Below are 12787 nucleotides of genomic sequence, written 5' to 3' on the forward strand. Positions count from 1 at the left end.
TTTGTGGTTTTATGGGGGCCACCGGGCCAGGGAAGCACCAGCACAGTGGGCAACAGCCCTGACAACCACAGCCCCTTGATGTAAAGATGAGGGTGTCCATGAAGTAAGAATTTATCCCCATATGACAGTGAGTAACCTCCTTTTTCACGATGGTTCTGCAACAGAAGTTGCACCACCAGCTATTGGAGCCACAGCCACAGGAAGGCAGGATTTTACCAAGGCTCTGAAGGCACCAGCTCCTCTTTCCCTAAACATAAGCTCTTCCTATGCAAATCCATGTCATTTCCAGGCAATGAAGATATCTACATAAAAGCTCACTGCAATGTTGTGTTACATAGTGCAATTTCTGTTGGGATATCATCTTTATCGGCTGAAGGGAATTATAGTCAAAGAAAGGCTTGCATTTATCCAATTACTCTCCATCTCTAGGGTCCAACCTTCATTTGCCAGACTAAACACATTTAATACTTCACTAGGATCCCATTTTATTGTTTTGATTGTAGTGAAATCTATTACAAGGGGCTGGAAGGTACGCATGAAAAATTAATTCTGCTACCAATAAGAAGAGAAATAGCAATGTATTAATTTGCTGGATTCTACAAATGAGCTTTCAAATTAAAATTCAGTTCACAAGCAGCTGAATACTTTAACAAGTTTCTTCTGCTATCTGATCTTTCTTGCAGAGGACTTTGATAGGGCCTGGAGAGTTCACTGAAAACATTCAGTTTAATAGGTTATTCCTAGTCAGCGGAATTGCTTTGGGGCAAGGGTCTTATCTGGATGTTCATTTGCACAGCTCTGTTCATCACTGGTGCTGCAGGGATGTCACGTAGATCAACACACTTGCCATGAAATACGTGAGCTGGGGAAAATTCAGCTTAGCAGCCTCACCCTCCCACACGCCAGCACGGATCTATGCAAACGTAAATTTTATATACACGCTTTAATGAATCAAAGCTTAGATGTTCCATGTGGAAATTACCACCTGGGCTAATAAAAGGCATCATTTTTCACTAGGGTGAAAAAAAGAGTACTTAAAAACACTGATTAACTCTAATGACAGTCACCTGTCTGTTTGCATGAACACCCATTGTTTAGTTACAGGTATTTATTTTCATTTCAGTGACTGAGAGGAATCCAACCAAACAAAACAATCTGTTCCCAAAGCCATACCGAGTGTGGTCACACAGAGGATCACACCTATTGGATTTAACGAGACTGCAAACAAACTCAGCCATCTGAGTGAGGGGAACTAATTGGTACTGAGACCACGGGAAACCCAGTCCTCTCTTCTACCCACACGCTTCACCTGCAGGGATGTGCTTTGCTCTGAAGTCACAGGTTGCCCAGACAGGGATATCTGAGCACATGGCAGAGGTCAAGGATTGCTCAGAGTGCTGCTTATCCTCCACCAACCCTCCTCTCTTCTCCACTGACCTTTCTCTCCTCGTTTCTTTTTAGTCCTGTCGATGTGGTCCTTGAGCTGGATGCGGACCTGCCTTTCGTTGGGCTGGTCTCGGATGAAGGGATGCTTCATCAGCTGCTCCGTGGTTGGTCTCTGGCTGTGGTTCTTCACCAGGCAGCTCTCAATGAAGGACTGAAACTTTTTAGACCTGGTCAAGGACAGGGAAGGAAGGTACAGAAATAACAGGTAAATGTATCTAATCTCACATTAGAAAGTGAAAAAAAAAAGACTTGTTGGTTTTTCTCAGTTCTCGCTCATTATCCCAGAAAGCTGGGAACCATCAGGATGACCAGAGAAACACCAAAGCAAGATGTCACCAATGGCAACCAAGAAAAAGCAAGGGGGTGTTCCTGCTCCCTTCCCTCTGAACCTGTGAAACTGCAGGTAGGAATGGGATACAACACACACAGATATAAACACAATGCCTGAGTGGATTGTTTCTCGTATTTTACAGCCCCTTGGGGCAGCGTTTCAAGAGATGAATCTTTGTGAAGGTGAGTGGGACAAGCTGGGTTAATTGGTTTTTTTTAGATTTAGGTCCCAACATTGCAGGGTTTGGTAGAGCTCAGGCAACCTTTGGGTGATGCTGCAGCCTGCAGCCCTTCCCTGCTCTCTCAGCAGCATCACAAGCCACCAGGTCTGGGGGGCCAGCAAGCCCCAGACCCCCTGATCCAAGAGACTGGGACATGCTCCTTTGACAGAGATGGGGACAGTGCCCTGCCTCCTCACTGTCTCCCTGCCCACAAAGTTACATTCTATCTCAGCTAAACCAGCTTCAGCCAAATCTTTAATAAACTAATTTGTCTTAGTCTCAAGTGCTGCATATCCAAAGTTTTCCTGAAACTAGTTTCACCACATTATAAGCTCAAGAGAACAGGGATTTACAAGAAAGGAAGATGTTGACAGGCTACTGTAGTCTATATTGCTTTAGCAAATAAGAAAATGAATATAAATTAATGTCAGAAGCCAACAGATACTACAGAACTGCATTAGAAGTAAAACAATAAGCTTTCAGGGATTTTACTTTTAAGCTGTCAGACTAAAAGTGATTTATCTTTTAAGTGCTAATCCATACAAATTGAGATGCAAAAATAAAATATGCTACTGGATCCAATTAAATCTTCCCTCCAGCTCTGCTAATGAGCAAATCTGCCTTCCCCACCTTGCCTTGAGAAACACAGTGTTCCAGTGTACCCAGAGGGGACAATCAATGTGATGCTCAAAAAAAAACCAAAAAACACACTTCTAACATATGATTCTCCCTTGTTAGTGTGAAGCTGGAGAGACTCCAGTCCTGGATGTGTGGTCCAGAGTGTAAATACAGTACAGGTGAAGTAGCTGCAAAGTTATGCTCCTGGAAATTATGGGATGGGGGTCCCACTGCCCTGTCATGCCCTAAGACACTTTTGCTGCCTGAGCAGCTATGGACAGGGATTTCCCATCCATTTTCAGCTCTGGCTGCTGCATTTCCTAAAATCTTCCTCTCCCAAACAATCCAGCCTGTCCAGTGGCACAGTTCAGCCCTCACTGGAACTGAAGACCAGGGCTTTCTCTCTGGCTCTGATCCAAGAGGATCCAGCACACATTTCATCCCCTCCCCAGGCCCAGGTCAGCCCACCTTCCTGAAACACACGTTCCTCCAGCTCCTGGGGTTTGTAAAGCTTAAATCAATGTTTGCAAAGCCTTTGCAGCTGCTTGGATGAAAAGTGGTATCACAGTGCAAATATCACCTCATTAACAAAGAGGTTTCACGTCTTTTACAATGCAGGACTAGAGAAGGTTTATGGGAACAAAATCACTAAAGTTCGAGTTAATTTTGCCTGCAAACAGGGGAAGAGGAAAATAAAGCTTCATTGCTGGCTGGCTTTAATTGGGAAAGAAAATGATACACCAAAGACTTTAATTTCATAGGAACACAGCACAGTTTTAAAAGCTAGTTTGAGGATTCAGCAAGCAACAGAATTATTTTCCTCTCTGCAATTTTTAATTGAGGGCAGGTTCCCATGCCAGTGTTCTCTCTTGGCTTTCCTGACTTACCCTCAAGGGGGCTGGAGTCCCTTCACTACTTTTACATGTAAGGAAAAAGTTGGTCTGCCTATGTAGTGTACTTTTATTTATGTGTTGCTGTGCACAAAAGCAAGGACAAATTCAAATTTCTCCACTTTGCTTTGCTCTTGTGATCTGTGGTTGTGAAAATCAGCCCAGAGAGCCACCCTGAAAGCCTGCTCAAACATCTCCACTCTTCCTGGGATGGGCCTGCAGAATTCCAGGACTCATCCTGGCAAGACTCAAAAACCTCCAGCTGAAAAATGAGCCAACGACAGCAAACCTGCCCAGTGGCACACTGGAAATCCTGTAAAAATTTGCTTTCAAGGAGTTGGTGGAGCTTCATCTGGATCCTTTGGAGCTTTCCACTGCAGTGACAGCTTGGAAGATGAACAGAGGTCTGAGCTACCTGAGATACACACGTCCCAGCTCTGATGGACACCAGGGATGGCTGCTTGCTCCTGGAGGGGTAGCAGAGGCCAGGTGAGCACCCAGCTGCCTCTTGAAGCTGGAGTTTTATTACCCTCTGGCTTCCCAGGAGATCCTTCCATCAAAGCAGCCAGGATGCCCCCTCTGGCCCAGGCAGAGCACAACTCTGGGCAGACCCCACAGGATGTGCAAACCTGGGGCAGCTGCCAGAAGTGTGTGGGAAGGTGGTGCCCAGGAATATACCCCACCTCGCCCTAAGAACATCCTGTGATCGTAGGGCTGGGACTAAAATACAAATTCCATCCCAGCTCCATTTTTACCTTAAGGACATGGGGAAATATCCTGCTCAAAATCTGCTTTCATCAGCTCCCCTCTGCCTGGAGGCTGAGGGAGTCTTTGCTGAATAAACAGCACTTTTGTATGAAAAATAAACTCTCAAGTCTCACAATCCTTTTTGTGCTGTAGGAGTGAGGATAACAAAGGAGCAGACTGGTGATCTGGCAGAAAACAAGCACCTACACTATTTTCTTAGCTGACTAATGGTATCCTCAAAAGGTCGTGCAAAGAGAGCACAGAATATGTGACACCCTCTGCAGAGCCAGCTGGGAATGGTTCCTCTCCTCCTGGTTTGGTACTGGAGCAGCTGATGATCAGGCTGACAGAACTGAGATGCCTCCTGCCAAAGCCTGGGGGAGTTTTTAAGCTGATCCTAGAAGCCCAACACCATGCATCCAAAGCAGAGGACTCTAAGTCCCTCTTGCCCCTCTGTCAGCAATAAAACGGCTGCTGCTGTTGCCCCAAGTGTTCTCAGTACATATCATGGGCTCTTCTCCTCTTTATTGGTGTGTAATCAATAAGATATTGGTGTGTAATCAATAAAATTTAAAGGACTAAGGCAAAGCTTCTCTCTGTGAGTTCAGCCCATCTGGGAACAAGGGGCAGTGCTGTCTCTCTAACATGTGGCAGACCTTTCCTGACTAAATCACTGCTGAACCTAGGGCAGGAAAACAGCACAAACCAAAGACAAGTGTTTTTAAGGACTCCACTTCCATCAATACAGAACATACAGTAACAAAACAACATCTGTCTGGGCTTCAGGAATATTTTTCCTGTGGGTTTTTATTGGCATGCCTCACTTTCTTTCCTTTTTTTTTTTAATTTTCCAAAACAGTGATGTATCTTTTCCTGCAAAATTTTAAAATAAAGCCCAAACTAAGTACAAATCTCTGCATTCCCGGGCCTTCAAGATAAACCATCCTCTTTTATTTTTTTGGCCTGGATACATGTTTCCACTTGAGAACGGAACCTAACTGGAAGGAAAGGGGAGCCAAGCAAAGTGTCATCAGACTTCAGGCTGCACAAACTGCCCTGGAAAAGCCAACTCTGCACTGTGAAATGGCAGGGTGAGTGTGTTGCTCTCTCTGCACACCAAGGAAGGCCTCCACCCCACAGTGGATCCTTCAGAACAAATTTCCTCTGCACAAGAGACCAAAACCCAAACCTGCACTCACCAGAGTGATGCTGGAGACAATCACCAACCCCCAGGACTACATAAATTTCAACACCATGTCCCCAGCGTGCTCAGCTGCAGAAAAAGGTTGCTCCAGAAACGTTTTGTTTTTTTTTTTAACAGTCCCTAAAGACTGAGAAAGAAACTCACCACTTCTTTGATTTCAACCTCGGGGCCGGGTTGCGGGGGATGAGGAAGAGGGCTCTCATGGGATGCATGTCACACAGAGCTGCAATTTGTAAGGAGAGGAATTAAACACAGCACAGACATCCAGCTGGGAGATCCCAGTTCCCTCTGAGGCTGCCAGACCCTCATGGCTGCAGCAACAGCCCCCACAGACAAGCCACAGCCTTGGGGCTCAGGTGATGTCCCCATCCAAGGGCTGTGAGTGTCCCCAGCACTGCCAGGGTCACTGCAGGGGCTGGCTGGGGACATCTCTGCTCCTGCAGCTCCAGCTCACACCTGCCAGGTGCTGAGATCAGTGGGCCAGAGCATGGGACAGCCACATCACGTGGCACAATGCTGTGCTTTATTTATTTGCATTTTCCAGCAAGGGCAGTCCCAGGATAAAGCTGAAAACTGTGACAGTGTGACTTGTGCAGGTGAAGCCAGCATGTCACTATCAGTGTCACACCAGCTCTGAGGTGTTTTACCTGCTCCCAGTCCTCCACCCCTTCTTCATCTGTGTTTTATTTGAGGAAACCACGTCCCAGAGTGCTCAGAGGTGTATCAGGGGTCACACAGGTCTGCCTTTGCTCACTGCCCACCCCACCACTGAGCCATGCTGTCCTGGCAGCTGTGTCCCCAGGGTGCTCTGAGATCCACCTCAGGGAAAACCTTGGGGAGGTGTTTGTTGCACAGAGCCCAGCTCTGGCTGGTGCTCAGCAAACCCCATCAGGCCACAACCCAGGGACAATGAAGAGAGCCAAGACTCTACTCACGGGGAGCACCTTCGGCCATCTCGATGGCTGTTATCCCCAGAGACCACAAGTCACTCTGTGAAAGAAAGCAGAGGGACATTGCCAGTGGGGGGAGAAATGCACACATTTATTGACCCTGTTCCCAAGCCTTGCTCAGCCCTGAGTCTCCTGAAGGATCAGAGCAGAGATATATTTGGGAAACTTTATTTTTATACCTGTAACACTCTTCCCTCCCATCTTCTCCCTGGCCAACAGAACGCCCAGATCCCCATCTCCCTGGCAGACAGCAGCAGCAAGCTGCCCTCCAGTGCCTCCTCCCCACCATCACTAATGAGCTGGGGCTGCTCCCCCAGCCCTGAAACGAGCCTCAGTGGATGGACTGGCTCTCCTGGCAGCGCAGGAGGCAGAGGCTGTTTGTGCCCAGGGAGAGAAAATGAGTACAACCCATCTGCTGGATTGGGAACACGACAGACCAATGCTGCTGCTTTCACCTAAGGCTGGAAGGGATGGACTCTGCCTTCCCCCCTTCCACTTGTTCATCCAGCTCTCTCTTGCCCTGCTTTCTGCCATGTCCCTGCAGTCCCACCTCATTTTTATCCTCTCCAGTTCAAGAGCTGCTCTTTCTAAACTGCCTCAAGCCTCTAAACCGACCATTTAGTGAGTAAATCCCAGAAAGGTTGTTTTTCCCAGTACAGAGTCCCAAAAGCCCAGCCAGAGCTAGAGAGTCTCCAGGAACCACAAGCACCTTTTCACAAATACCCTCCAGGAAAGGCAACTTCATTTCCAATTTCAAGGCATTTTTCCTCATTTTTAGCTCAAGTTCTCCCTCAACGAATTCCATCCTTGCTACACATCTTTGTACCCGCTTAAAAATTCTCACTCAAATCTTATTTTCAGCCCCTTCACAGCACAGTCTCATCCGTTCTTTGTTCCTGGTCAGCTGGGATTTCTGCTGCATACTTAATTATCACAGTCTGTCCACATGATTCAGCACACATGACCCCTTCCCTCTGGGTTGCCACTGAACTCCTTCCAAATTCCTAATGTGTCTTTCCATATCGAGGTGCCCAGTATTATATGCAAGATGCCAAGTGATCTTAAAGCTGGAGGAATACAGAAAGGGATTATCATCTCTCTAAGTCTCCCAGAGAAAGCAGAAAACTCAGCGGGAGGCACACATTTTATAATGATCTGGAATGCAGGATTTTTTTTTTTTGAGTGGTTTTTATTTTTAAGACTGAAAAGCCTTTCAGTCCATCCAGCAAAGAGATGCTGTGCTAATGTATTTGCATTGCCTTGACTTGGGAAGGGAAGCAGGCTCCCTTTTCCCCCTCCTTTTGATTCTAAGCTTATTGACACGATATCTCTAAAGAAAAAAGGAAGACTGGCTGGGGAAAAAAAAACAACAAATAACCTCAACAACGGGGGGGTTCTATTTGTTCTCTTTTAAAGTGGTTTATTTATGTGAGGAGGTATTTACTGCCTCCTTCCACAGATTACACAGGCATCTCTTTCTGGCTAAGAAAACAGTGAGATCAGAGGCTTTTTGTCCAACAGATTAAGCCAGTGAGGATTTCTTTTCTCACCCTATAAATCTCATTTTTTGTATTCAGTATTTTAAGCCAGTCAGCTAAACCTGAGAGCATCTGATTCGCACCCTTTTTAGAAGAAATAATTATCATTTACATCCTCTCCACCCTACTTCAAAGCAAGAGCATCAGGTGCAAGGATGTGATCTGGGGTATGGACTAATGTCCAGTGGCTCTCACATCACCAGGAGCTCTGCAAGCTGCCTGCTTGGAGTGTGTCAGCAGCAATCAGCCTCCTGTTCCACACCCCCAGCCACGGGAAAATGGCCAGAGCCAACTTCAGAGAGAGCAGCACCCGGCTCGCTGCGAGCATCTGATCCTCGGGGACAATAGAGGGATTCTGCTCCTGGAGCCTGTGCATCAGTCCACAGCATATTAAGTGCCCCAGTTATTCTGGCAAGAGGAAAATCCTCAGGGATCTCAGAGGGTAGAAAGTAGCCTGTGAAGATATCAGTCCTTTTTTTTAAGAAAAAAACCAACAAAAAGCTGTGATTAATGAGAGCGTTGCACAGGCAGCTGTCGGTGGAGAAGTGCTGAGAGCAGCCAGTGCAGGGTGCAGCCCTGTCATGAAGCAATGCCCTCAGCAGAGCTGAGGAAATGCCTTTTGTAATTGGTTAATCAGAGAGTAAAAGTAATTGGAGATTAAACTATTTCTACATGTCCCTATCATTAATGATTTCTGTAACCCAGAGTCTGAACTCAGACTGGAGAGCTGCTCTCCAGAAAACCATCAGTTCAAAAGTTGACTGATGCACTTAAATGGCTGCAATAGCAAAGCAGCATTTGGCTTCTTTAAAATCATTCATTTCTCAAAAACGTCTCTGAACAATCAGTAATTGCAGCCGAAATTGTATCACAATGGTGGGCTGTGGCTCTGTTACATTGGAGTGTTCTACTTTTAGAAAGCAGCTCACACCAGAGGGTCTCAAAGTCCTTTTTGAACATCACCTTGTAAAGTGACCTCTCAGCATGCAAATGTACAGAAAGCTTCACATATGCCTGAGCTTTTCCCCCAGAGTTCATGTGTCAGTGCCCTGCCCTCCTCTCTAGACACACTCAGCGGACCTTAGGAGATTTGGAGATAGAAATTCAAGTTCTGGACACTTCAAAAAAACCAAGGGACAAAAAGCCAAGGGATATTTCTACAGATGTGTGTCCAGAAACTTGTAGCAATGCAGAACCAGGATAAACTATATTAAGCTCTCCCTGCTTTAAACATCAGACCTCACTGTGGTTTGAATGGGCAGGTGGGACTCTTAACCTTCCTGTGGCTCTGCTGCATGGCACAGGGCTCTGTGCCACATTATAACTCAGCAGCGATGTTGTGCTGCCACCGAGCCAAAAATAAACTTCAAACAGGCTGGAGAGACATGTGAAAAGTAGGTCAGCCCCCTAAATGTCTGATTGTGTGGCAGCCTTCACATCTCCCCGCGAATATCAGCCTGCAGGCCAGAGAATGTGATTTTACCCTTTCTAAACCTGACCTGACTCCTCTCCAGAGTAAATAGAGCAAATACAGCTTGTTTGACTGGAGTATTTAAACACACAGCACCAAAAAGCAGGGCAGCAGGTAGGAAGCCTGAGTCTGACACCTTTCTCCACACGGGGAAAGACTCCTCACAGTAAATTTGGATACGTGAACAGCACAACAAAGATTCAGCTTGGACCTGAACTGGCATCCCAAAATCCCCCAGCCAGAAAGCAGGAGGAGCCTGTGCTGTCAGTGTGTTTTTCAGTGTTGCAATGATGATAGAGTGAATTCCTGAGCAGGAAGCAGCTCGTTTGGGTACCTTGAAGTCGTAAGTGGCGTCGGGATTTTCGTCGCAGGCGATGACCTCGGGGGCCATCCAGTAAGGCGTTCCAATGAAGGTGTTCCTCCTGCCCACCGTCCTGTCCAGCTGGGCACTGACACCAAAATCCACTGGAGCAGGGAGACAACGGGGCATGGTAAGGTCAGAGACAAACCTGAGCAACGCCCCGCTGCTGAATGTAAAACGCTGTGCTCATTCAGAACAAAACTCTGCACAGCCAGGAAAGGAAGACGTGGCTGAAGACATTCCTGTTTGATCTCTGCTGGCATCAACAGAGGTCAGTCAAGGACAAACCTGATCATCTGATGTCCAGGTTTTGTACAAAACCCTGTGCCTTTTCCTCCTTGCCAGGAGGCAATGAAAAGAAATCACAGCTCCTCATACTAATGAGAAACAGGGTTAGCAACATGAATAAGCAGCAGCCTTTGTTCTATGCTTGCTCATTTGAATTAAAGCCTGCCAAATACTGGTGGAAGCCTCATTTTTCTACCTAAATTCTTGCTGCAAATGGCAGAAATGCAAAAGACTTAAGGAACTAAGGGCCAAGGACAAAGGCCCATGGGAAATGTCAAGCAGAGGGCTGCAAAATGAAGCAAAAAATGATGAAATCAAACCAACGAGAGAATATTCTATGGTCCACTAACTGCACTTTGCACAACACAATGGCTGGAGATTTGCCCTGGAGAATTTCCCCTTGGAGAGGAATCTTCACCAGCATAAAGCCCAATGAGCTGGTGGTGCCATCTGTTAAGCCAGGGTTTAATTTTGCTGCAGAAGGAGAGAGGAGGCATGGGAAAACCAGGCTTGCACCACACATGACCAGTGTATGGATCTTCCATGGCCAGCATAAATTAATTGTGCAAAGGCAGCCTTAATAACATCAGGACTGGACAAGTGAAGATGTGAGCACATCATCTGCACTGATCTGCTGCCTTCCATATGATCTCCACACCAATGCCTGCTCCTCTCCAGGGTGACCAACACAGTGCACAAAATTCAGAGTAGTTCTTGCAAATTAAACCCCCTCCACCAGGTTAGCTTGGAAAAGGAGTCTGGATTGTGTCATGCTAAACTGAAAAATGGATTATCCTCCAGGACACTGCTATGCAGCTGTGGGGGAACAGCCCCTGACAACATCTGGCCATGAGCACAGGGCAATTTTCAATCTGGGCATGAAACATTGGTGTTGGTTGCTTAACCTGTACCTGGTGGCAGAGGTGTCTGAACAGAAACACCAGTGCAAGAGCATCTCTGCAAGCAGAACCTGGCCATCAACCCCTGGCAGTCTGAGGCACAGCACCTGGTCAACACCCAAAGTCATGTATCAAACCCAATGTAACAAAATCCACAGAAGAGCTCTTGTTATTCATCCTCTTTCTTCATGTACAAGCCAGTTTTGCTGCTTCTCCCCAGCCAGCCCACCTGCAGTTTCCAGGAGCTCTAACCCACTCTTACCTAGTTTCACTTCTGCATTTTCTGTCAGCAATACATTCTGTCCCTTGATGTCTCGATGAATTACTTTGTGCTGGTGTAGATGACTCAAGCCCTGGAGAATTCAGAGAAAGGTTAGAGGAACCCAAGTTCAAAGCATGTTATTGGCTGGCATTCCTCCTCAACCAATTATGCTCCAGAAATGAAAGGATCACAGTTGGAGTTAAGCACTCGAGAATGCTTTTGTTTATCACATGCTCCAAACACTGCCCCATGTCCCCTGCTGGGAGGACATGCCTGGTGAGGAGCCTGTCAGTTCTCTAGGGTTTTAAACCCAGTATTTCACATTCCAGCAGGAACCTGTATTAACCCAAATTCTTCTGTCACTCCAGACATGATTTCCCCCATGTGCTCCTTTGCCTCAGGGAGCCATTTTTCTGGCAGAAATAATAGAATGGGTTTGTCTCCTTTCTCCACTTCCATCATCCAGAAAGTGAAGAAAACAATTCTCTTGTTATATCGGTCCAATAAACTGGATTTCAGTACACTGAGAAGCTTGTATTTAAAAAGCTACCATGCAAATACAAATGTTATAACTTGCACATATCCCTAATAGAGATATAGCTCATGTAAAAAGCCTGTCTCAAAGGCAAAAGGTAAACTAGCTTTGCTGTTGGGCTGGTTTATTAGCTCATTAATTTCTTTTTGCAACCCACATTTTTATTTCATTCATTTATTAGTTTAGTTTCAAAGTAACATCCACCCAGACTGCTAGCTTAGGAAAAATATGGATTATTTCAAAAACTAATTTTGCATTAGGTTTAAATTTCACATTAAGCATTCATATTTGAGAAAGAAAGGGATTTCTGCTATCACTTTTGGTAGTTATTAGTCATTTTACGCTCGTTACCTTGGGAAAACGGTGGAACAGATTATATCTGTACAGGAATCCTTTTTTTAGCCATATTATACTTGGTTACAGGCACCTTTGAGCACTTGAGGCAAAGCAAAAATTCCACAGGATTTCAATAAATCCTTTAACAACGTGGGATTGAGCCTAGTGCTAGAATTCCAGCTGCCCATCACTGCCTGAACCAAGCGTGAGCCACCTTCTGCAGGGTGAAGCTGGGAGCCTTTCCTCACCCCAAACCCCACAGAGGTCACCCATCACTGCCCCAGCGTGTGGCCAAAATGCAAGAGGTGACACCCGATGGTGGCCCTGGGACATGAGTCAGAGGCTGGGCTGTGACTCACTGCCAGGGACTATTTTAAGGAGCAGGCTCTTGGAGCTCATACACTTAAAATAGGCCCAGGGAACTGTGGCCTCCTGGCACTGAAAGCAGCGTTCATACAAAAGCTGATGGGTTGCAGTGCCAGCATCTTCTGCATATCACTCTGCTGTGGACAGTGGCATGCAGGGACAGTGCAGAAGTGCTGTGTCACCTCTGGACACCTGTGGCAGCCTCAGTGTCAGGCACATCCATTTGGAGAGACCATTTTGCCTCATTTTCTTTCATGGAATCAAAGAATTGTTTAGGTTGGTAAAGACCTTTAAGATCACTGAGTCCAACCATAACCCTGACAAC

At 46.3% G+C, this 12787-nt stretch overlaps 1 protein-coding gene across 7 annotated transcripts in view; it reads right to left on the reverse strand.

Moving 5' to 3' along the window:
* TNIK (TRAF2 and NCK interacting kinase) overlaps nucleotides 1–12787 on the reverse strand; it is a 152446-nt gene that overhangs the window by 47714 nt on the left and 91945 nt on the right. For all 7 annotated transcript variants that reach the window (XM_066325729.1, XM_066325724.1, XM_066325727.1 and 4 more), the window contains 5 exons: nucleotides 11226–11316; nucleotides 9750–9880; nucleotides 6392–6446; nucleotides 5601–5679; nucleotides 1438–1613 (listed from right to left, as the gene is read on the reverse strand). In XM_066325729.1, the coding sequence (XP_066181826.1) occupies nucleotides 1438–1613; nucleotides 5601–5679; nucleotides 6392–6446; nucleotides 9750–9880; nucleotides 11226–11316 (532 nt within the window). The remainder of the gene's footprint in view (nucleotides 1–1437; nucleotides 1614–5600; nucleotides 5680–6391; nucleotides 6447–9749; nucleotides 9881–11225; nucleotides 11317–12787) is intronic.

Source organism: Sylvia atricapilla, chromosome 10 (genome assembly GCF_009819655.1).
Source record: "Sylvia atricapilla isolate bSylAtr1 chromosome 10, bSylAtr1.pri, whole genome shotgun sequence".
Taxonomy (NCBI): domain Eukaryota; kingdom Metazoa; phylum Chordata; class Aves; order Passeriformes; family Sylviidae; genus Sylvia; species Sylvia atricapilla.